The 27128-nt window shown below is 30.1% G+C and overlaps 1 protein-coding gene and 1 long non-coding RNA gene across 4 annotated transcripts in view; one reads left to right on the top strand and one right to left on the bottom strand.

The window, feature by feature from the left end:
* Positions 1-1350: 1350 nt before the first annotated feature.
* LOC139431649 (uncharacterized) lies at positions 1351-19686 on the bottom strand. Its single transcript, XR_011641705.1, has 2 exons — positions 19571-19686; positions 1351-1534 (listed from the first exon to the last, which is right to left on the bottom strand). It is a non-coding gene; the product is annotated as an uncharacterized lncRNA (long non-coding RNA).
* Positions 2042-27128, top strand: part of LOC111425015 (insulin-like growth factor 1 receptor) — a 137222-nt gene continuing 112135 nt past the window's right edge. The window contains exon 1 of one of the 3 annotated variants that reach the window (XM_023058765.2): positions 2042-2537. In XM_023058765.2, the coding sequence (XP_022914533.2) occupies positions 2121-2537 (417 nt within the window). In that variant the 5' untranslated portion in view covers positions 2042-2120. Of the gene's footprint in view, positions 2538-7307; positions 7799-27128 lie in introns of those variants that run through there. The other 2 variants (XM_023058767.2, XM_071199683.1) reach the window with 2 other exon arrangements.

The raw sequence follows: 27128 nt of genomic DNA, 5'->3' as shown, positions 1-27128 counted from the left end.
TTATATACATTGAAATCACTGCCTCGGCAGCACAGCTGCTTCGGTTATCAAACTGGCAGTTTTATTGTAACAAATTTATCTTTTATTTTTATATATCTTGAAAGTACTACCTCTTCAGCATAGCTGCCTCGGCTCTCAAAATTACAGTTTTATTTTAATAAGATTAACTTCTGCTTTTATATACATTGAAATCACTGCCTCGGCAGCACAGCTGCCTCGGTTTTCAAACTGACAGTTTTATTCTAACAAATTTATCTTTTATTTTTATATATCTTGAAATTACTACCTCGGCAGCATAGCTGCCTGGGCTCTCAAAATTACAGTTTTATTTTAAGAAGTTTAACTTCTCCTTTTATATACATTGAAATCACTGCCTCGGCAGCACAGCTGCCTCGGTTTTCAAACTGACAGTTTTATTCTAACAAGTTTATCTTTTATTTTTATATATCTTGAAATTACTACCTCGGCAGCATAGCTGCCTCGGCTCTCAAAATTACAGTTTTATTTTAAGAAGTTTAACTTCTGCTTTTATATACATTGAAATCATTGCTTCGGCAGCACAGCTGCCTCGGTTTTCAAACTGACAGTTTTATTCTAACAAATTTATCTTTTTTTTTATATATCTTGAAATTACTACCTCGGCAGCATAGCTGCCTCGGCTCTCAAAATTACAGTTTTATTTTAATAAGTTTAACTTCTCCTTTTATATACATTGAAATCACTGCCTCGGCAGCACAGCTGCCTCGGTTTTCAAACTGACTGTTTTATTCTAACAAATTTATCTTTTGTTTTTATATACTTTGAAATTACTACCTCGGCTCTCAAAATTACAGTTTTATTTTAATAAGTTTAACTTCTGCTTTTATATACATTAAAATCACTGACTCGGCAGCGCAGCTGCCTCGGTTTTCAAACTGGCAGTTTTATTGTAACAAATTTATCTTTTTATTTTTATATATCTTGAAATTACTACCTCGGCAGCATAGCTGCCTCGGCTCTCAAAATTACAGTTTTATTTTAAGAAGTTTAACTTCTGCTTTTATATACATTGAAATCACTGCCTCGGCAGCACAGCTGCCTCGGTTTTCAAACTGGCAGTTTTATTGTAACAAATTTATCTTTTATTTTTATATATCTTGAAAGTACTACCTCGGCAGCATAGCTGCCTCGGCTCTCAAAATTACAGTTTTATTTTAATAAGTTTAACTTCTGCTTTTATATACATTGACATCACTGCCTCGGCAGCACAGCTGCCTCGGTTTTCAAACTGACAGTTTTATTCTAACAAATTTATCTTTTATTTTTATTTATCTTGTAATTACTACCTCGGCAGCATAGCTGCCTCGGCTCTCAAAATTACAGTTTTATTTTAATAAGTTTAACTTCTCCTTTTATATACATTGAAATCACTGCCTCGGCAGCACAGCTGCCTCGGTTTACAAATTAAGTTTTATTTTAAAAAATTTAACTTCTGTTTTTTTCCTTTGTCTCGGCAACATAGCTACCTCTACTGTTGTTTATGTATTGTAATCCTCTGGAAACAATAAATTATATATATAAATAAAATGATGGAGTAAAAATAATTATAAAACATATAATTAGTGAAGGGATAAGAAAAGGATAAATTTTAAAAGGATACGTTATATTTTCGTTTTATTCGATTTTGTCGACGAATATCGTGTCAACTGCATAGGCACTTGAACCAGCTCGTTTTAACGATGGTCGTAAAAGCAAGAACGATTTGATATACTACTGCATAATTGCGTTGTTTGCGTTGAAGTTTACTACGCGTTTTCAGTCGCACTCGTTTGTGGTATTTTTTTTTTTGAAAATTCTGTACTAAAACTTTAAAACTGGGTCAAAAATTATAACGATATTTGAATATAGGATTTCGTTTTAATTCTGAAATGAAGTTGTGGTTGGATCAGTTTTTGGACGAAACTTTCTTATCAAATCTTAAGAATGTCTTCGTTGGTAAACAATAACATAAAGTGTGTCGTCATAGCATCGGTATAGAGTGAGTACGCACACTAAAATTTGCGAGTCCAGAAGTGGCCTTCGATAACTTCGCTTGCTCTCAGTTGCGTTTTGTGTAGCACCGCGAAAGGCATGTCCTCAATATGCTTCCTGGTACGAGTTCGAACACGTTGGCTTCGCGACACCGCGTTATCCCGAATATAACCTACTTATTGTTAGTCTTGATCCCGGTCGCGACGCTCGTTCCTACTTTAGTCGATGCCAAATACTGCTCGGGAATAAAAATACGCAATAAAGTTGTGAATATCGAAAAACAATTGCGGGGATGTGAAGTGATCATCGGCGATTTAGACATCGTGCTTATGGACAGAATGACTCCAAAAGATTTTGAAAATGTTTCTTTTCCCGAATTGAGGGAAATAACGGGAATTGTTGTTATATATCAGGTGAGGGGTCTCACCAGTCTTGGGAAACTCTTTCCAAACTTAAGAGTTATACATGGTGAACATTTGTTTGAAAAGTTTGCACTCATCATTCATAAAACGCCGGATCTTGTTGAGGTAATAATTACTTTTTTTCTTTAATAATTAAATTAATAGCGAAAATTCTTGTTTACAACCCACTCAACAAGTGGGTTGATGCACATCCTTTGTGATCGTTTGAATTTCTTGGAATTCGATATTGAAAAGGTGAAAGGTATGTTGCTGAGCTTCTTAAGATCTTGAAAAATATAAAATCGTTGAAAGCTCAATATTATTACATATTATTAAGTTAAACGTGACTTTTTTTTTTGATTAAAGATTACTTTGTTATTGAAGCTTTGGTTTCAAACCAATCATAAACATTAGATTAGTAGCTTTGTTTTCGACGAAAATCGAGTTTTTATGTTTACTCCCAATAACCGATAGCGTGTTATTGTAGAAGTGTTTGTACATTTCTCGAACCAAACGAAGTGTAGTACAATTAGTCAACGTTTATTAGCTGAAAACACTTTTATCAATACGTTTTATCAATTAATTAGTTTTCTAATGTTACTTTTTCTATCGCAATTAAAGTATTCATTTATTTTTTACAATGTGTTGTTTCAAAGCTTTTAATTAAAAAATACACCTGACACCCTTTTATCAATACTTTGTTGAACACGGTATCGTTAGCAAGCTGGACCATTAAAAGTTGAAAAAAACTTGTATTAAAAGTTGAATGTCGTTCATTAAACTAAATTTAGAACTAAGACTAGACCTAGAACTAGAACCATTCGGGTTGTTTCTAGTACTAGGTGTAGTGTTAGTTCTAGTTTTAGTTTAACAATAAGGTATCCATCTTCTTGAATCTTGATTATGATTGAATCTTTTATTATTTAGCAACAAGTTAGCTATTATTGCAATATTGTTGATTAGTTTTTGGTGGAGGCGCCGAGCCTGTAAGTTCCTTCGATTTAAATACGGCTGGATGGATTCGTCTCGGTAGCTGTATTTTAGCCACTAAGCAACCACCGTGACGATCTTCCTTGTCCATTAAAAATAAAACTTTTTGATCGCCACGTATAGCAAAATAATAACACAATCAACAATGACATATCAATTTGATTTTCAGAATTTCATTTGAATCTATTATCTATATCTAATAATGGATTACTTTAAATTTGATATGTAATTCGACAATCACTTATTATGCTTGTTATGGACATAACTGGATAGAATATAAAATTTCCTTTAATTTGATACTAAACTCGACGTAATTCTTTTCATAAACATAAAAGTTATAATCAAAAAAATAAAAAAGTGGTAATAATCCGCCATCTTGGGTAATAATTCAATTAAAACATTAAATATCTCGATAACTAAATAAGATAAAATGGTCGTGTTTGGACTTATTTTAAAGGAAATTAATTTTTATAGCGTTTAAAAGCAATTTTATTCTTATACGCCCTTTTATTATTTTTATTATCATTTTGGTTAATAAAAATTGATAATTTTAATTACCATAAATTAATAAAATAGTGAATTCTTTCCATTTCGTATATAACACGTCAATTTTTTTAAATCAAAATTGTAAAATTATGATTATTATTATTACCTCTTTCGACATCAATTATTATTATCTGGAATAAATCGATAGGATTTTAAATTTCTTTTAATTTGATACCAAACTCGACGTAACTCTTTTCATAAACATAAAAGTTATAATCAAAAAATAAAAAAGTGGTAATAATCCGCCATCTTGGGTAATAACTCGATTAAAACATTAAATATCTCGATAACTAAATAAGATAAAATGGTCGTGTTTGGACTTATTTTAAAGGAAATTAATTTTTATAGCGTTTAAAAGCAATTTTATTCTTATACGCCCTTTTATTATTTTATTATCATTTTGGTTAAAAGAAATTGATGATTTTAATTGCCACAAATTGATGTAATAGTGAATTCTTTCCATTTCGTATATAACACGTCAATTTTTTTAAATCAAAATTGTAAAATTATGATTATTATTATTACCTCTTTTGACATCAATTATTATTATTATTGGAATAAATGGATAGGATTAAAAATTTCCTTTAATTTGATACCAAACTCGGCACAATTCTTTTCATAAACATAAGTTTTAATCAAAAAATAAAAATAGTAATAACCCGCCATCTTGGATAATAACTCGATTAAAACATTAAATATCTCGATAACTAAATAAGATAAAATGGTCGTGTTTGGACTTATTTTAAAGGAAATTAATTTTTATAGCGTTTAAAAGCAATTTTATTCTTATACGCCCTTTTATTATTTTATTATCATTTTGGTTAAAAGAAATTGATGATTTTAATTGCCACAAATTGATGTAATAGTGAATTCTTTCCATTTCGTATATAACACGTCAATTTTTTTAAATCAAAATTGTAAAATTATGATTATTATTATTACCTCTTTTGACATCAATTATTATTATTATTGGAATAAATGGATAGGATTAAAAATTTCCTTTAATTTGATACCAAACTCGACTTAATTCTTTTCATAAACATAAAAGTTATAATCAAAAAAATAAAAAAGTGGTAATAATCCGCCATCTTGGGTAATAATACAATCAAAGCATTAAATATCCCGATAACTAAATAAGATAAAACGGTCGTGTTTGGACTTTTTTTAAAGGAAATTAATTTTTAGAATGTTTAAAATCAATTTTATTCTTATACGCGCTTTTATTATTTTTATTATCATTTTGGTTAAAAAAATTGATGATTTTAATTGCCTCAAATTGATGTAATAGTGAATTCTTTCCATTTCGTATATAACACGTCTATTTTTTTAAATCAAAATTCTAAAATTATGATTATTATTATTACCTTTTCGACATCAATTATTATTATTACTGGAATAAATGGATAGGATTCAAAATTTCCTTTAATTTAATACCAAACTCGACGCATTTCTTTTCATAAACATAAAAGTTTTAATCAAAAAAATAAAAATGTTAATAATCCGCCATCTTGGGTAATAACTCAACTACAACATTAAATATCTCGATAACTAAATAAGATAAAACGGTCGTGTTTTTTACTTTTTTTAAAGGAAATTAATTTTTGGAATGTTTAAAATCAAGTTTATTCTTATACGCCCTTTTATTATTTTTATTATCATTTTGGTTAAAAGAAATTGATGATTTTAATTGCCACAAATTGATGTAATAGTGAATTCTTTCCATTTCGCATATAACACGTCAATTATTTTAAATCAAAATTTTAAAATAATCATTATTATTATTACCTTTTTCGACATCAATAATTATTATCTGGAATAAATCGATAGGATTAAAAATTTCCTTTAATTTGATACCAAACTCGACGTAATTCTTTTCATAAACATAAAAGTTATAATCAAAAAAATAAAAAAAGTGGTAATAATCCGCCATCTTGGATAATAACTCGATTAAAACATTAAATATCTCGATAACTAAATAAGATAAAATGGTCGTGTTTGGACTTGTTTTAAAGGAAATTAATTTTTATAGCGTTTAAAATCAATTTTATTCTTATACGCGTTTTTATTATTTTTATTATCATTTTGGTTAAAAAAAATTGATGATTTTAATTGCCACAAATTGATGTAATAGTGAATTCTTTCCATTTCGCATATAACACGTCAATTATTTTAAATCAAAATTTTAAAATAATCATTATTATTATTACCTTTTTCGACATCAATAATTATTATCTGGAATAAATCGATAGGATTAAAAATTTCCTTTAATTTGATACCAAATTCGACGCATTTCTTTTCATAAACATAAAAGTTTTAATCAAAAAAATAAAAATGGTAATAATCCGCCATCTTGGGTAATAACTCAACTAAAATATTAAATATCTCGATAACTAAATAAGATAAAATGGTCGTGTTTGGACTTGTTTTAAAGGAAATTAATTTTTATAGCGTTTAAAATCAATTTTATTCTTATACGCGTTTTTATTATTTTTATTATCATTTTGGTTAATAAAAATTGATTATTTTAATTTCCATAAATTAATGTAATAGTGAATTCTTTCTATTTTATATATAAAACTGGTCGATTTTTTAATTTCATAAATATATTTAGTTACAAAAATGTAAAAAAATGGTAGTAATCCGCCATATTGGATAATAACTCGTATAAAACATTAAATATCTCGATAACTAAACAAGATAAAACGGTCGTGTTTGGACATTTTTTAAAGGAAATTCAATTTCGCATCGTTTGAAACCAATTTCATTCCTATCCTGGCTTTTATTTATATCTTATTCTTTTACATGTTTGTAAAGATAATAAATTTTTTTGTTTTAATACATTAATAATGTAATAAGACCCAATTTGGTTTGATTTAACCGTATAAAAATATGTTTGGTTGCATATGTTTCAGGATGAATCAGTTACTATATTAAAAAAAATATTATTTCATGAATTATATCAAATTTTTATTATCTTATTACAATATGTATGAACACAATGAATAAAGTAGTTTGTTAGAATTTTGAAATATCATTAGCTATTGTAACATGTGCTCACCCAAACATCTTAACGTTTATAAACACTCGAAGGTCAGCGACCGTTTCCACATCGGCAAAATTCTATTTATCCATGAATACTACAGACAACACGATCAATGGATGATTAATTAAGGTATCTGATAATTTTTTTTTACACTGCGTGGGTATTGGTAATTTACAAGTTTACAACCTGCTAAGGGGCTATTAAAATTTGATTTATTTGGGAAGTTTAAAAAGTTACCCCTACCGCAACTAGTTCTGTACGCATACACCGAATTTCATTTTATGCTGAACCGACCAGCTTTCAGCAACTTCGTATTCTCTCAGTTGTGCCGCGGTCGTTATGCGAGAGCTACGCTGCTTGCGCTATGCAGAACATCGTTCACCGATGTCGACGTGGTCCTCTTCGTTGACTTCGTGACCAACGTCGTTTTATGGAAGACGCACTCTTGGGAAGGTGCACCACGTGCACTTTCCTCGTCGTGATGATTTTGTTGTTTTCGTATGTCGATGGCAAATATTGCCAGACAGTTAACGTGAGAAACAAAATCACCAACATCGAGAGAAGTTTAAAGAATTGCGTTGTGATCGTGGGTAACTTAGAGTTGGTTTTATTCGATAAAACTACTGTTGATGACTTTGAAAAGCTTTCGTTTCCGAAGCTTACAGAAGTGACCGGTATTATTATTATATATCAAGTTTATGGACTTACTAGTCTCGGGAAATTATTTCCAAATCTTAAGTTTATTCATGGACACGAGCTTTTTAAAAGTTTTGCTTTGATCATTCACAACGTTCCTGATTTAGTTGAGGTAAGGATATTTTTTTTTATAGAAATTAACCGATTAAATTAATTAAATTAATTTTAGTCATTAAACAATATTAATTAACACGTATAAACTAAAAGAGTCTAATTAAACAACATTAATTTTATGTTTCTTTGGAGTTATATTTCCGAGTAATCTTTCTAACAAATTGAAGATGCGTGACCAGAAATAGAGAGGATATAAATTTGTATTCTCTTTTATACTATACGTGTGCTGCAAAATAAAAGATTAGCGTAGCTCTTTGTAGTTATATTTATTTAATCTCCGTTAAATAATTAGTAACAACAAATTAATCCATTTTGTAGTTTAAACAATTTGTAAATTAAATAAACCAGTATTAATTGCTTTTGGCTTTTTATACAAATTAAATCAATTTGGATTTAATCGCTGACAATTTCATTCGTAAAAAGTGAAATGAACGTTTGAAATGAAACAAAGTAGTTTACAACTGTTCGTTTTGGTGATGTTTTACATGTATGTAGAGACGCTTGCAATTTTTATTTTAGTTTTGCTGTAGTTGTTGAAAAATTTTGAAGCTTAAAAAATTTGTCTCGTTAAGATGTTTATTAATTCAGCAAAATAATGAGACACGTGGTGATAAGAAAATATTTATTTTGCTTTTTTACGAATGATAACGTTACAATGTTGCAAAACGAAATTTAATTGCAAACCAATGATGACTATTGACGTAATGTAGACGCTTGGTGTATAATATAATAAGCCATAAATATCAGGAGTCAGAATCATGTCCTTTTAAAAAAAATCAATAGTCTAGTAGAAACTCGGTCTCTGGAAAATTTCCAGAAATATATTCTTTCCCAAAACTAGTCATAAATATTTACGTTTGCAAGAAACAGCGCTAACAACAACAAACAACAACACTTTTAATTTAAAACATATTATTAACATCTTCTCATTCATCCGTCAACTTGTTATTGAAACAAGATAGTTTCAGACTTAATTACGATTCAGTCGTTGACCTCGCCTTAACAGGGTGTTTTGCGAATAAAAGTTAATTCTTAAAAAATTTCTACTTCATAAAAGGCTACATCAACTATTTTTTCTTTAGATATGATAAAGTTGGAATTAATATTCGATTTTTTCTCAATTCGTTATTAAGATGGACAAATTTCATTAATTATATCCTAAAAATACTATTTTATCTAAAATCTAAATCTAAAGAAAGAATTTAATACTAATAAAATTTCAAATATTGTTTTCTCAAAAACTAAAAGCTATTTTTCAAAACGGGTTGGTTCATTGGAAAGAGGACACTTTTATTAACACTTTGGGAAATTTTCGTACTCATATTCCAAGAAATGGATTTTATACGAATTTTTAAAACTTAATTGGCGAAAATGGCAAAATTCGAAAAAATTGTCGATCATTTCAAAAATTTATTTCTCAAAAACTAAAAGCGATTTTTCAAAACGGCTTGTTGCATTAAAAAGAGGATACTTTAATTAATAATTGGTGATATTTCCACAAGGATTCTTCAGGAAATTAATTTTATAGCGAATTTTGAAAATTATCGATGAAAATTTTATCAAAACTTCAAATATTGTTTTCTCAAAAACTAAAAATTATTTTTCAAAACGGGCTGGTTCATTGGAAAGAAGACACTTTTATTAACAGTTTGAGAAATTTTCATACTCAAATTCCAAGAAATGGATTTTATACGAATTTTTAAAACTTAATCGGCATAAATTGAAAAATTCGAAGAATTGTCGATCATTTCAAAAATTTATTTCTCAAGAACTGAAAGTGATTTTTCAAAACGGCTTTTTGCATTAAAAAGAGGATACTTTAATTAACAATTGGTGATATTTCCAGAAGGATCCTTCAAGGAATGAATTTTATAGCGAATTTTGAAAATTATCGATGAAAATTGCAACATCGAATATTTTATCAAAACTTCAAATATTGTTTTCTCAAAAACTAAAAGTTATTTTTGAAAACGGGTTGATTTATTGGAAAGAGGACACTTTTATTAATACTGTGGGAAATTTTTATACTCATATTCCAAGAAATGGATTTTATACGAATTTTTAAAACTTAATCGGCGAAAATTATAAAATTTGAAAAAATTGTCGATTATTTCAAAAATTTATTTCTCAAGAACTGAAAGTGATTTTTCAAAACGGCTTGTTACATTAAAAAGAGGATACTTTAATTAATAATTGGTGATATTTCCACAAGGATCCTTCAAGAAATAAATTTTATAGCAAATTTTGAAAGTTATCGATGAAAATTGCAAGATCGAAAATTTTATCAAAACTTCAAATATTGTTTTCTCAAAAACTAAAAGCTATTTTTCAAAACGTGTTGTTTCATTGGAAAGAGGACACTTTTATTAATACTTTGGGAAATTTTCGTACTCATATTCCAAGAACTGGATTTTATACGAATTTTTAAAACTTAATCGGCGAAAATTGCAAAATTCGAAAAAATTGTCAATCATTTCAAAAATTTATTTCTCAAAAACTAAAAGTGATTTTTCAAAACGACTTTTTGCATTAAAAAGAGGATACTTTAATTAATGATTGGTGATATTTCCACAACAATCCTTCAAGAAATAAATTTTATAGCAAATTTTGAAAGTTATCGATGAAAATTGCAAGATCGAAAATTTTATCAAAACTTCAAATATTGTTTTTTCAAAAACTAAAAGTTATTTTTCAAAACGGGTTGGTTCTTTGGAAAGAAGACACTTTTATTAACACTTTGGGAAATTTTCGTACTCATATTCCAAGAAATGGATTTTATACGAATTTTTAAAACTTAATCGGCGAAAATGGCAAAATTCGAAGAATTGTCGATCATTTCAAAAATTTATTTCTCAAAAACTAAAAGCGATTTTTCAAAACGGCTTGTTGCATTAAAAAGAGGATACTTTAATTAATAATTGGTGATATTTCCACAAGGATCCTTCAAGAAATAAATTTTATAGCAAATTTTGAATGTTATCGATGAAAATTGCAAGATCGAAAATTTTATCAAAACTTCAAATATTGTTTTTTCAAAAACTAAAAGTTATTTTTCAAAACGGATTAGTTCATTTTAAAGAGGACACTTTTATTAACACTTTGGGAAATTTTCGTACTCATATTCCAAGAAAAAGATTTTATACGAATTTTTAAAACTTAATTGGCGAAAATTGTAAAGTTTGAAAAAATTGTCGATTATTTCAAAAATTTATTTCTCAAGAACTAAAAGTGATTTTTCAAAACGGCTTTTTGCATTAAAAAGAGGATACTTTAATTAATAATTGGTGATATTTCCACAAGGATCCTTCAAGAAATAAATTTTATAGCAAATTTTGAAAGTTATCGATGAAAATTGCAAGATCGAAAATTTTATCAAAACTTCAAATATTGTTTTTTCAAAAACTAAAAGTTATTTTTCAAAACGGGTTGGTTCTTTGGAAAGAAGACACTTTTATTAACACTTTGGGAAATTTTCATACTCATATTCCAAGAAATGGATTTTATACGAATTTTTAAAACTTAATCGGCGAAAATTGCAATATTCGAAAAAATGTTCGATCATTTCCAAAATTTATTTCTCAAGAACTAAAAGTGATTTTTCAAAATGGCTTTTTGCATTAAAAAGAGGATACTTTAAATTAATAATTGGTGATATTTCCACAAGGATCCTTCAAGAAATAAATTTTATAGCAAATTTTGAAAGTTATCGATGAAAATTGCAAGATCGAAAATTTTATCAAAACTTCAAATATTGCTTTCTCAAAAACTAAACGTTATTTTTCAAAACGGGTTGGTTCATTGGAAAGAAGACACTTTTATTAACACTTTGGGAAATTTTCGTACTCATATTCCAAGAAATGGATTTTATACGAATTTTTAAAACTTAATCGGCGAAAATTGAAAAATTCGAAGAATTGTCGACCGTTTCAAAAATTTATTTCTCAAAAACTAAAAGTGATTTTTCAAAACGGCTTGTTGCATTAAAAAAAAGATACTTTAATTAATAATTGGTGATATTTCCACAAGGATCCTTCAAGAAATTAATTTTATAGCGAATTTTGAAAGTTATCGATGAAAATTGCAACATCGAAAATTTTATCAAAACTTCAAATATTGTTTTTTCAAAAACTAAAAGTTATTTTTCAAAACGGATTGGTTTATTGGAAAGAAGACACTTTTATTAACACTTTGGGAAATTTTCATACTCATATTCCAAGAAATGGATTTTATACGAATTTGTAAAACTTAATCGGCGAAAATTGCAATATTCGAAAAAATGTTCGATCATTTCCAAAATTTATTTCTCAAGAACTAAAAGTGATTTTTCAAAATGGCTTGTTGCATTAAAAAGAGGATACTTTAAATTAATAATTGGTGATATTTCCACAAGGAACCTTCAAGAAATTAATTTTATAGCGAATTTTGAAAGTTATCGATGAAAATTGCAACATCGAAAATTTTATCAAAACTTCAAATATTGTTTTTTCAAAAACTAAAAGTTATTTTTCAAAACGGATTGGTTTATTGGAAAGAAGACACTTTTATTAACACTTTGGGAAATTTTCATACTCATATTCCAAGAACTGGATTTTATACGAATTTTTAAAACTTAATCGGCGAAAATTGAAAAATTCGAAGAATTGTCGATCATTTCAAAAATTTATTTCTCAAGAACTAAAAGTGATTTTTCAAAATGGCTTTTTGCATTAAAAAGAGGATACTTTAATTAATAATTGGTGATATTTCCACAAGGATCCTTCAAGAAATTAATTTTATAGCAAATTTTGAAAGTTATCGATGAAAATTGCAAGATCGAAAATTTTATCAAAACTTCAAATATTGTTTTTTCAAAAACTAAAAGTTATTTTTCAAAACGGGTTGGTTCTTTGGAAAGAGGGCACTTTTATTAACACTTTGGGAAATTTTCATACTCATATTTCAAGAAATGGATTTTATACGAGTTTTTAAAACTTAATCGGCGAAAATTGCAAAATTCGAAAAAATTGTCGATTATTTCAAAAATTTATTTCTCAAAAACTAAAAGCGATTTTTCAAAACGGCTTTTTGCATTAAAAAGAGGATACTTTAATTAATAATTGGTGATACTTCCACAAGGATCCTTCAAGAAATAAATTTTATAGCAAATTTTGAAAGTTATCGATGAAAATTGCAAGATTGAAAATTTTATCAAAACTTCAAATATTGTTTTTTCAAAAACTAAAAGTTATTTTTCAAAACGGGTTGGTTCTTTGGAAAGAGAACACTTTTATTAACACTTTGGGAAATTTTCTTAGTCATATTCCAAGAAATGGGTTTTATACGAATTTTTAAAACTTAATCGGCGAAAATTGCAAAATTCGAAATAATTATCGATTATTTCAAAAATTTATTTCTCAAGAACTAAAAGTGATTTTTCAAAACGGTTTTTTTGGCTTAAAAAGAGGGTACTTTAATTAATAATCGAAAGTGATAACAGCGACAATTCTGTTAGTAATGAATGTGATGATGAATTACAAACAAAGAGAAAAAAACTAGACGAAAGTGCTACAAGAGATTTTATATATCGTATTGGGATTGTTACAATGAGGTTGCTAAAGACAAATCTGGTATAAATAAAGTTGTATTCAATGAAAAAAGTCCTAATGGGGTTGAACTTGATTATTATCTGCAGAGTCCAATACCTAAAAAAGATACTAATTCCTGGGAATAGTGGAGTACTACTCTGTATTAAAAGATATCAACAAATGTGCTACAATTTTCAACGTTACAGAGATTATAACCAAGGTCACTTGCTGCCGAGGCGCTATAACTTTCTGCGTTACAGAAATATTAGCAAGCCCCAGTAGGTTAATCCCAGAAAGCTGCCCTTTCATCATTTTCTTATCAAATTTACTTTGTGCGTTTGTTGATTGTAAACGTAATGATCGTTATTTTGGTTAATTGGCTGAAGTTTGTCAACAACTCATTTTATGTCACAACCCCATTCAATGAGGTTAGCCAATCCTATTTTAAGATATTCTTACAATGGAAATTTTAGAGGCCAAATTATAAATTTAGACGATCTAAACTAAAGATAATTTCGTTGGTAATCTCCAAGATAAAATGTCTTATTGTTATCCTACAATAAATAATGCTGAACACGCGCCTACTAAAATTTCTCCGAATACTTCCTCCTTCTTATACACGTTCTAGAAAGAAATAGTTTTATACACCAAGAAAATGATATGTTTGGCAAAACAACTCCTGCACGTGGGATGCGTCATTAACGTTTTTTCTGTGGCACTATTTTGTATAAAATAACTCCGTGATGTTACGCTGATATATTTAGATTTATATTTTTATATATAGAATAAACTAAAATAATAAATTGAATAAATAATACGTTTCGTCCAAGTAAAACATATATTAACAGCAAGACTCGTAGGTTTGAACACGGAATTTATATTATCAATAATGAGAGTCTCTTGTTAAGGATTTTTTTCCTTTAAAAGCATCCATCTCTTGTTGACGTGGGTTTACGAGAATGCTAACTACAAGAGATTGTAAGGAATAGGTTCGTATTACGTGCGAAAAGATTAACGAATTTTAACGGATCTTTTCTTTTAATCAAAATGATGATAAAAAAATTTCTTTATCGAAAAAATAATCCGATAAGAAGTTATTTAATATTCTTTTATCAATTCAAGGTTGATATTTTCGTTGATATAGAGTTACCGTTCGTTTATGAAGTAATAGTTCCATAAATATCGGAAAAATTGTGATTTACCACAAGTTGAAATGTTGTCGATTCGTTCGCAAATGCAACCGACAAATCGAAACCGTCATATTGAGATTTGAACAAGTTATGAATGATGACAGTTTGATAAATGTATAATAAACAAAGTGTCAAGCTTATTCGGATTGATTTAGTTACATTAATCATGATATAAAAACGAAATTTGAAGAAATAATTTTGTAAGTGTGATAACTTGCAAACCACACAACATGAGAACTTAACTGTCACATAAAATAATTACATCATTTAAACTCTTCCTTTGTTTGTTTCTGTGGCTAGTCTCAAAATATAGTACACTTATTTAGTAGTAGTCATTAAATAAATGAAGACAAATACTTCTTGAACACCGTTTATTTATACCATATACCAGTGGTGTCCACTAATTTTTGATCAAGATGACTGAAGGGTTTAAAGTAACCTTCCTTTTTTTTGCTTTGAGGCCCAGATATAGATATTTCAGATTCATGATTTCCTTGGCGATCGACGTTATGGCCACCACTGATTTAGAGCTTATAAATAAAAATTGGTAATAATTGGGTTTAATCTTCTTATGGATTTAGTATTTATGGCCCATTACTAATGTTTTATGTATAAAAAGTATTTCCCCATCGCTTTTAGTTTTTGAGTTATAATTGACTTAATTTTCGAAAATGAACGATTTTGATGTTTAATCGATTTAGAGCTTATAAATAAAAAATGGTAATAATTGGGTTCAATCATGTTATGGATTTAGTCTTGATTGCCCATTACTAAAGTTTTATGTATAAAAAGTTTTTGTCCATCGCTTTTAGTTTTTGAGTTATGATTGAGTTAATTTTTGAAAATCAACATTTTTGATGTTTAATCGATTTAGAGCTTATAAATAAAACATGGTAATAATTGGGTTCAATCTTTTTATGGATCTAGTCTTTATGGTCCATTACTAAGGTTTTATGTATAAAAAATATTTTCCTATCGCCTTTAGTTTATGAGTTATGATTGAGTTAATTTTCGAAAATCAACAATTTTGATGTTTAATCGATTTAGAACTTATAAATAAAAAATGGTAATAATTGGGTTCAATCTTGTTATGGATCTAGTCTTTATCACTCATTACTAAGGTTTTATGTATAAAATGTATTTCCCCATCGCTTTTAGTTTTTGAGTTATGATTGAGTTAATTTTCGAAAATCAATAATTTTGATGTTTAATCGATTTAAAGCTTAAAAATAAAAAATGGTAATAATTGGGTTCAACCTTGTTACGGATTTAGTCTTTATGACCCATTACTAAGTTTTTATGTATAAAAAGTTTTTGTCCATCGCTTTTAGTTTTTGAGTTATGATTGAGTTAATTTTTGAAAATCAACATTTTTGATGTTTAATCGATTTAGAGGTTATATATAAAAAATGGTAATAATTGCGTTTAATTTTGTTACGGATTTAGTCATTATGGCCCATTACTAAGGTTTTATGTATAAAAAGTATTTCCCCATCGCTTTTAGTTTTTGAGTTATAATTGAGTTAATTTTCGAAAATCAACAATTTTGATGTTTAATCGATTTAGAGCTTATAAATAAAACATGGTAATAATTGGGTTCAATCTTTTTATGGATCTAGTCTTTATGGTCCATTACTAAGGTTTTATGTATAAAAAATATTTCCCCATCGCCTTTAGTTTATGAGTTATGATTGAGTTAATTTTCGAAAATCAACAATTTTGATGTTTAATCGATTTAAAGCTTAAAAATAAAAAATGGTAATAATTGGGTTCAACCTTGTTACGGATATAGTCTTTATGACCCATTACTAAGTTTTTATGTATAAAAAGTTTTTGTCCATCGCTTTTAGTTTTTAAGTTATGATTGAGTTAATTTTCGAAAATCAACAATTTTGATGTTTAATCGATTTAGAGCTTATAAATAAAAAATGGTAATAATTGGATTTAATCTTGTTATGGATTTAATCTTTATGGTCCATTACTAAGGTTTTATGTATAAAAAATATTTCCCCATCGCCTTTAGTTTATGAGTTATGATTGAGTTAATTTTCGAAAATCAACAATTTTGATGTTTAATCGATTTAGAGCTTATATTTAAAAAATGGTAATAATTGCGTTCAATCTTGTTACGGATTTAGTCTTTACGGCCTATTACTAAGGTTTTATGTATAACAAGTATTTCCCCATCGCTTTTAGTTTTTGAGTTATGATTGAGTTAATTTTCGAAAATCAACAATTTTGATGTTTAATCGATTTAGAGCTTATATATGAAAAATGGTAATAATTGCGTTCAATCTTGTTACGGATCTAGTCTTTATCACCCATTACTAAGGTTTTATGTATAAAAAGTATTTCCCCATCGCTTTTAGTTTTTGAGTTATGGTTGAGTTAATTTTCGAAAATCAACAATTTTGATGTTTAATCGATTTAGAGCCTTATAAATAAAAAATGGTAATAATTGGGTTCAATCTTTTTATGGATCTAGTCTTTATGGTCCATTTCTAAGGTTTTATGTTTAAAAAATATTTCCCCATCGCTTTTATTTTATGAGTTATGATTGAGTTAATTTTCGAAAATCAACAATTTTGATGTTTAATCGATTTAGAGCTTATAAATAAAAAATGGTAATAATTGGGTTCAATCTTGTTATGGATCTAGTCTTTATCGCCCATTACTAAGGTTTTATGTATAAAAAGTATTTCCCCATCGCTTTTAGTTTTTGAGTTATAATTGAGTAATTTTCGAAAATCAACAATTTTGATGTTTAATCGATTTAGAGCTTATAAATAAAAATTGGTAATAATTGGGTTCAATCTTGTTACGGATTTAGTCTTTATGGCCCATTACTAATGTTTTATGTATAAAAAGTATTTCCCCATCGCTTTTAGTTTTTGAGTTATGATTGAGTTAATTTTCGAAAATCAACAATTTTGATGTTTAATCGATTTAAAGCTTATAAATAAAAAATGGTAATAATTGGGTTTAATCTTGTTATGGATTTAGTCTTTATCGCCCATTACTAAGGTTTTATGTATAACAAGTATTTCCCCATCGCTTTTAGTTTTTGAGTTATGATTGAGTTAATTTTCGAAAATCAACAATTTTGATGTTTAATCGCTTTAGAGCTTATATATAAAAAATGGTAATAATTGCGTTCAATCTTGTTACGGATCTAGTCTTTATCACCCATTACTAAGGTTTTATGTATAAAAAGTATTTCCCCATCGCTTTTAGTTTTTGAGTTATGATTGAGTTAATTTTCGAAAATCAACAATTTTGATGTTTAATCGATTTAGAGCTTATAAATAAAAAATGGTAATAATTGGGTTTAATCTTCTTATGGATTTAGTCTTTATGGCCCATTACTAATGTTTTATGTATAAAAAGTATTTCCTCATCGCTTTTAGTTTTTGAGTTATAATTGAGTTAATTTTCGAAAATCAACAATTTTGATGTTTAATCGATTTAGAGCTTATAAATAAAAAATGGTAATAATTGGGTTCAATCTTGTTATGGATCTAGTCTTTATCGCCCATTACTAAGGTTTTATGTATAAAAAGTATTTCGCCATCGCTTTTAATTTTTGAGTTATAATTGAGTTAATTTTCGAAAATCAACAATTTTGATGTTTAATCGATTTAGAGCTTATAAATAAAAAATGGTAATAATTGGATTTAATCTTGTTATGGATTTAATCTTTATGGTCCATTACTAAGGTTTTATGTTTAAAAAATATTTCCCCATCGCTTTTATTTTATGAGTTATGATTGAGTTAATTTTCGAAAATCAACAATTTTGATGTTTAATCAATTTAGAGCTTATAAATAAAAAATGGTAATAATTGGGTTCAATCTTGTTACGGATTTAGTCTTTATGGCCCATTACTAAGGTTTTATGTATAAAAAGTATTTCCCCATCGCTTTTAGTTTTTGAGTTATAATTGAGTTAATTTTCGAAAATCAACAATTTTGATGTTTAATCGAATTAGAGCTTATAAATAAAAATTGGTAATAATTGGGTTTAATCTTCTTATGGATTTAGTCTTTATGGCCCATTACTAATGTTTTATGTATAAAAAATATTTCCCCATCGCCTTTAGTTTATGAGTTATGATTGAGTTAATTTTCGAAAATCAACAATTTCGATGTTTAATCGATTTAGAGCTTATAAATAAAAAATGGTAATAATTGGATTTAATCTTGTTATGGATTTAATCTTTATGGTCCATTACTAAGGTTTTATGTATAAAAAATATTTCCCCATCGCCTTTAGTTTATGAGTTATGAGTGAGTTAATTTTCGAAAATCAACAATTTTGATGTTTAATCGATTTAGAGCTTATATATGAAAAGTGGTAATAATTGCGTTCAATCTTGTTACGGATCTAGTCTTTATCACCCATTACTAAGGTTTTATGTATAAAAAGTATTTCCCCATCGCCTTTAGTTTATGAGTTATGATTGAGTTAATTTTCGAAAATCAACAATTTTGATGTTTAATCGATTTAGAGCTTATAAGTAAAAAATGGTAATAATTGGATTTAATCTTGTTATGGATGTAATCTTTATGGTCCATTACTAAGGTTTTATGTATAAAAAATATTTCCCCATCGCCTTTAGTTTATGAGTTATGATTGAGTTAATTTTCGAAAATCAACAATTTTGATGTTTAATCGATTTAGAGCTTATAAATAAAAAATGGTAATAATTGGATTTAATCTTGTTATGGATTTAATCTTTATGGTCCATTACTAAGGTTTTATGTATAAAAAATATTTCCCCATCGCCTTTAGTTTATGAGTTATGATTGTGTTAATTTTCGAAAATCAACAATTTTGATGTTTAATCGATTTAGAGTTTATAAATAAAAAATGGTAATAATTGGGTTCAATCTTGTTACGGATTTAGTCTTTATGGCCCATTACTAAGGTTTTATGTATAAAAAATATTTCCCCATTGCCACTATACATCGTCCACTAATTTTTGATCAAAATCGACTTTTTATATAAATGTCTTACCAAGATCGACCGAAGAGTTTAAAGTAACCTTACTTTTTTTTTGCTCTGAGGCCCAGATATAGATATTTCAGATTAATGATTTTCTTGGCGATCGACTCAAAACTGCTTTGCGATCGACGTTATGGACACCACTGCCATATACTATATATGGTGCATGCTTATTTAATTTATTTATTAGATTTCGCATAAAAACTAGTTTCAAAATAAACAAAGTTTTGTTTATATCGTTTTTGATTTTTAAATTTAATTAATTGGGGATTAAGATTTAAACCAGTATTATAAATAAGTATGCGGGTTTCTTTGATAATTGTCATATTAAGAAGGATTTAAAAATGCTATACCTCTTTCGCTCCTCTCAACCTGTTATTTCTTAATTTCCTCGCGTTAATTGGCAAGCGGTCAACCTTCTGGATAATCTTAACAACCACAATAAGCCCCACTTTTACCACCTCTTGATAAATTTATCCTGTAGATAGTTTATCAGGAGGATGATAAAAGTGGACCTAAATCTTATTGATAATTTATTTTATCTCCACCACATCAACAATTAAAAAAAAGAAAACGATTTATTTATGTTAATTTCTTTATTTTATAGAATTAATTCAAATTATCACATGTTCGAATTGTCAAGGTAGCTGAAGTAACTCAAATATTTATTTAATTTATCTAAAAATGTGTATCAATTTACAAAATGTTATTTTCCTCTAATTCGCCGTCCTTCAACATGTCAATGCTGGAGCTTGTGCCACGAATTGTTAATAAAAATACTCCATCCACGACAAAGTAAATATTTACGAAAGATAACTACATTTATTTGTTAACAAGGTAATAAATTGTACATAGCAAAAAAATATCAACCAGAAATTATTAATTTATCTTATTGTAATTCCAAATCGACCACAAGTAACTATATATCGTTTCAAAGCGGAGTTAAATTTCATGTACTAAGGTGTGAGTAGTTGGCTCGAGTCCAATAAACTACAGCTGAAGGAGATTTGAACCGCAAATTCTTCTGTTGCATTAAAAATACAAAAAGATGATAAAATGAAATAAAACTGTGATAAATGAACAAGTCCTTCGAAGATAATTTTGGACTTACTTTATCTATTTCTCTATTATAAAAGACGATCCCACTCAACACGGTAACCGCTTAATTAAATTACCTCCTTTTCAAACTGTCCAAACCGTTTTAAATAGAATTTTCAATTACTCATTTAGAAAATTAGTTTACCTTACCAGAACCTATTTAAATTTTGTAGTTAAAGCGCAATGCGTGTATAATCCACATTGTTTTAGACACGAATGTACAAGAATTATGTAATTGTAATATTCTTTTTCTGTTATTTATCTCCGCCTCTGAATAACTCGTCCATTTGTAATGTTTTCTCCTTTACCATATCTAATCTTCCCTTTCCTAACTTCCTTCCAAGACTCAACTAGAATCCTGCAATATGGTTTTCTATATAACATTTCTTCATATTTAACTGCTCTTCGGCCTGCCTCCATTTCATCCACCTTCACTTCCTCTCTCCAGACTTAGAACCCACTTCCAGTACCGATTCTGTAGGTCCTCCAGAATATCCTACCTCTTCCATCCCCAAACATCCTCATCAACCCATCAAACATAATCTTTCTCTTTCTGATGTCCGTTCCAAATACTCTCTCATCCTATCTCCAGACCTAATTTATTTATTTATTTATAATTTATGGGTACAGAAACAGGACAAACCCAAATGATCTGTACCACGAAAAAAATTTACAATAAAAAAAAGAAAACGTGTACCAAGGAAAAAATTCGCTGACTGCATTAAAAAGTATGCGCCTAAACGTAGAAAATGAATGCTGAAACAAATCAATATCGAGCTTATCAGCCTGACGAGCTATTCGCAACATAGGGGAGTTTCGAAAAGCATTGGTGCGCGGAATAGGCGTACAGAACAAGAAATTAAAGCGAAGAAGACGGGGAGGTACATGAATATTGACCGAATTCAAAAGAACTGTGGAATCACACATATTGTGTAAAACCTTATAGAAGAATAATGTGTCGTTACACAGGCGACGTTGTCGAAGGGGCATTAACCGAAAAGATCTGCAAGACGAATGATAATTAATATAATGTATGGAAGATTTAAAGTTTAGATATTTCAAAAATCTAGATTGAATTTTTTCAATTCGGTCAATATAAATAAGGTATTGGGGATTCCAAACTACAGTGCAAAAATTAAGAATACTGTAAACATATGCGAAATATAAATTTTTAATCGCGTCAACGCTTACAAAGGATCTCATAATGAAACCGAGCATACGCCAAGCCTTATTAACAGTAGTGTCAATGTGCTGTGCGTAGAGAAGCTTGGGATCAAGAGTCACTCCAAGGTCTCTAATAAAGGAAACGCGTGTTAAGTTTACGCCAGCGATGTTGTAATCGTAATGAACAGTATTCTTCCTTCTCGAAAAAGAAATAACATTACATTTAGACAGATTTAGGGTCAAGTGGTTTTTAGTACAAAAGTCAGAAATCCTGAGAAGGTCAGTCTGCAGTCTAGAGCAGTCCAACGGAGAGGAGATACGCAGATAAAGCTTGAGATCATCTGCGTACATTAGACATTGACAATGTTTCACAACCTTGAAAATATCGTTAACATAAAGATTAAATAGCAAGGGTCCGAGGTGGCTACCCTGAGGGACACCCGAGGGAACTGATATAGGGTCCGTTAATATCCGTTAATATACACCCGAGCAATATCCGTTAACAGATACAATCTGGCTCCTACCTCGCAAATATGAATCAAACCAGCGGAGCAACCCACCATGAACACCATAACCATGAAGTTTTGATAAAAGAAGGCTGTGATCCACACGATCAAAAGCCTTGCTAAAATCGGTGTAAACAGAATCAACTTGACAATATTGGTCAAATGATGTTAAAATATAATTTGTGTACTCAAGCAGGTTGCTCTCCACTGACCGATTCGCAAAAAAGCCATGTTGTCTAGGATCGATTTTGGATTTAAGCCTAAAGAAGAGTCTGGTATAAACCAGTCTCTCTAAAACCTTACCAAACACTGACAATATAGATATTGGGCGATAGTTAGATATAAGGTTACGACTACCGGATTTGAAAATGGGCAAAATATATGCACGTTTCCAAAAGGCAGGAAACGTACCTTCCTTTACAGATTTGTTAAATAAGATGGAAAGTAGTAGAGAAAGAGATTCAAAACATGATTTTATTAGGATAGGAGGAATACCATCAGTGCCCGGACCCTTATTTATGTTTAAAGCAATAAGAGCTTCCTCAACCTCAGACCGCTCAAAGCGCATCGGACCCAAACATGTAGTATCATTAAGGTCAGCATTAGCAGAGTGAAGTGAATTAATTGAATTAACAGGATTAACAGAGGGAGGGACATACACCGAAGAGAAATATGTTGCAAATAGCGAGTAGACACCCTTACCGTCCCCGGCAACAGCCCCATTTAATGTCATAGCGAATTGTATCCGCACCTTTCTTGTTTTTAATATAAGACCAAAAGTATTTAGGATTAGCTTTAATACTGCTCTCGACGCCACCAACATACCTCCCATAATCGCGCCGAATGAGAAACTTAGGACGCCCTCGCAATAATGAAAAAGTCAAATAATCTATTTGTTTTCCATACCGTTTCCACTTAACATGAGCCCTTCGCTTTTCTCTGATCACTCTGATAGTATCTCGCGAAAACCACATCGGAAAACCACTAGTGAATTTGCGCTTGATCGGAGTAAATTTTTGAATGGCAAAATTTAAATGGTAATAAAAGAAATCAACAGCAGGATCTACTTCACGAGTATTTAGCTCTGTATCCCAGTTAATAGTAGACAGATACGAATCAATGTCAGAGAAATTAGCACGTCTGAAGTTAAATACGTTAGAAGATTCAGTGGGAAGACGGTGTGGCATTTCAAACGAGCAAACGAATTCTAAAGTGTTGTGAGCACTATCCTCAGGGATCAGAGGATGAGTGCTTAATGAAATAGAAGATATATTAGAAAAATTAACAAGAATTAAGTCGAGAGTGTTCTGAAAGGCATTCATGTGAAAATTGAATTGGTTGAGACCACATAAGGCGAGGGCATCCAGAAACTCACTCGAACGAGCAGAAGAAGTGGAGACGCCGGTTGAAAGATCGGCTGACCACCGAATTTCAGCTAGGTTAAAATCGCCACAAATCAAAAATTTGTCATTAGGATGGCCTTCAATGATTAAATTAATTTCATTAATAAAATTAAGCAATGCATTTTGATCAGAAGGAGGAATATAAACGCAGCAAATGTGTAAAGTTATAGAACCGGTCCGTAGAGTAACACACACTGCCTCAAGGTCCACAAACCATGTTGATTGCGGAAGGACAGACAGGGAAGAGGCTACCGCAATCAAAACGCCACCACCACGCACACTATTATCGGGGACGTTCGGGCGATCACGTCTGAAAACACTGTAACAAGAGGGAAAGCCTTCGGCAGAGTGAATACCTTGGTGAAGCCAGGTTTCAGTTAAACAAATCACGTCTATGTCTGTATTTAAAAGGCAGTTATGCATATCGACCAGCTTAGTGCGAAGACCTCGCACGTTTTGGTAGTAACACGAAAGAGGAGCCATTGAACATTAACAAGTAACTTATAATGAAAGAGATAAGACAAGTGACAAATGAAAGCTTAACAAATTAAAGCTTATCAATGTCACCTGTGGATCTTATTAAGATGGGGTGTGAGTCATCCCCCTTCCTCACAAATATTTTGCAGTCACGAATCCATACATATTTGTACTTCTTCTCCCTGGCCATCTTCTTGGTTCTCCCAAAGAGGATTTTATTCGCTTGGGTAAGATGCTCATTGATAAAAAGTTTATCCGAAATCCCATCAATGGACAAACCAGGGCCAGAATCCTTCGGAGCCGATCGTCTCCGCAACTTGGCGGCAGCAAGAAGCTGATCGCGAACAATGCGGCTACAAAAACGAACCACAATTGCTTTCGGGTCCGAGTTGGAAGCTCTGCCGGGACCTTGAGGAACCCGATGGATCGCATCGACTTCGAAGGTGAGATGGAGACATCCAAGGATTCACCAATTGAAGAGAGAACCTTCACCAGATCCTCGTCGTTCTTCTAAGGAATACCTTGTATTTCGAGGTTGCTGCGCTTGGAATATTGTTCCAATTCTGAAACACGACTAGTTAAATCAACGACCTCTCTTTTTAGCGTGACGTTTTCAGCAGTGATTTTTTCAACAAGTTTGAATTGATTATGAAGCCTGCCTATAACACCCTCGAACTCCGATACTTTATTGCTGCAGAACTGAACAGATTTCACTAAATCCGCATATCTGCTGTTCAGTGTCTTCAAATCAGAGCGAGTTTCCCTGACCGCATCCAGGACAGATTCCAGAGTAGCGGCAGGTAAGGAGGGTACAGGAGGAGCAGCAGGAGGCGGACAGAAAAGAGACGATCTGCGTCTGGATTCGGGTGATCGACAGACTTTACATCTCCACGACGCGACAGGTACGCTAAGCGCGGCAACGGACCCCTTGGGGATGTCCGTGCACTTGCTGTGACTTTTTGGCCACACCCACCGCACGGGCTAGACGACATCGCACAACCAGTTTCAAGATCGGGAAATGAATAATGTCAAAACCACGTAAAGAATATCAAACACTGAGTTAAAATATGAAGAAAATTAAGTACACTTTATTAAAGCAAATCTGCCAGAATGGTTCGGTTATGTATTTCTTTAACAATTTCAGCACATCAGAAAGAATTAAATCACGCTTTACAATAATTAAACACGGAACGAAAATGAAAACGCGGAGACACGTTTACACAAAGACGTCCTAAGGACGAATGATAACGACGAACTGATAACTATTATATAGAAGATATAGTTTTGTTAAGCAACCTCAGTTTCTGTCCTATAAATCCTCCTTTGCAAGCTTGGTGCCCTGATGGTCAACTCTCAATAAGTTTAAAAGTTTTCAACTAAGAGTCATTGAATAAGCACTACACTGTCACATCGTAAGTGAAGCGTAGAGAAGCAGAAGAGGATCTACTAATTGTGCAACTTTGTTCATGTTGTATTTTATGGCTGCCATCTACTTTTATTGCAATAAATATACACCGCAATCTAGCACTGGATGTTTCTAGTTCTAGGTTTAATGTTAGTTGTAGTTTTAATTCATTTAAGTATAAATCATCCTGGTATTGAACAACAAGTAAAACTGGAATTAACACTATCATTAAAACTAACTCTAGACCTACAACTAGAAACATTTGGGTTTAGCCGTCTTTAAAGACGTGTGGCTAAACCCGAATGTTATCTGTGATAATTAGACAATTATCACAGAATGTTGAACAAAGTCTTGAATGTTGAGGTTGATGTCTCTACGATGATATTGCGAGATATAAACAGCAACATACGATGACAGGATAGCATAGAGAATATAGATGTTGACTCGGGTTGAAATTAGAAGACAAAGAACTATATTAATGTATCATGAAAGTATGCATGTTGTGAGATTTCAGGAATAATGTTAAGCAATGCGAAAAATAATGTTGATTAATGTTGGAAGATATCAGGGATGATGTTGAGAGATAACAAGGATGATACTAAGAGATATATTTAGAGATGATATAAGATGATGTAAATAAGGCACAAATTTAATACTATAGACGATGTCCTATATACAGGGTGGTTCAAATTCGATGTCTCGGAAACTATAAGAGTTAGAAAAAAAGTAGCTTACATGTCATGATCTCGTTTTTCGAGAAACTGCTAATGCCAAAAACCTCAAAGCGCTATCGTCTTTTGTTTTTCGCCTAGAGGCCAAAATTGAAAATATCGTAAAACCAGCAAGTGCAATTATCTTGGTTGTTATTATAGGTGGAGTATTATAACTAACACATTATATTGACACTTTTTTACAGAGAATTTGACGACATACTCAAAAAAAAATTTTCTGTTTTAGATTTTGAAATAGGACAATTTTCGTTTTTTTTAAATGGAAACAACCACTGATTTTCGCTTATTAAATTCGTTATTTTTTTCTGATTACAAAAATATGGGGTTAGATAGGTCTATTTCTTATTGTTTTAGAATAAAGCTAAAAATAAACTTTTTTTTGGTGTCGTCAAAGAAATAAAATTTACAGTTTCCTGTAAATTACGGTACTATAACTAAAAATTATCCTACTAAAAGTTTATATAAAATTTACTTTATTTTCTAACATGTTAAACTTTTCGTAATCCATCTAAAAAAACAGGATTTTTAATTTGATACTTCAGAAAATTTTTAAATACAAACTGTTTATTTGAATTAAAAAAAGTAAAGTCCCTAGATTTACAAAGTAAGCGGGAAATTTAAAACTATATCGTTCTATTGATAACATTACGCAGAAGAGTCGAAAGTCCTTCTTACTGCCATTTTTGCAACTCCAAAGGCAATATTTTTGTAAATACAGGGTGTCCTGTTAAGCGTACGGAGCGGCTGTATCTCGACAACGGTAAGGCCTAGAGGTTTGGGAAAAAA

This window comes from Onthophagus taurus, chromosome 11 (genome assembly GCF_036711975.1).
Source record: "Onthophagus taurus isolate NC chromosome 11, IU_Otau_3.0, whole genome shotgun sequence".
NCBI classification, from domain to species: Eukaryota; Metazoa; Arthropoda; class Insecta; order Coleoptera; family Scarabaeidae; genus Onthophagus; species Onthophagus taurus.
This window is presented reverse-complemented; position numbering and strand designations above follow the sequence as displayed.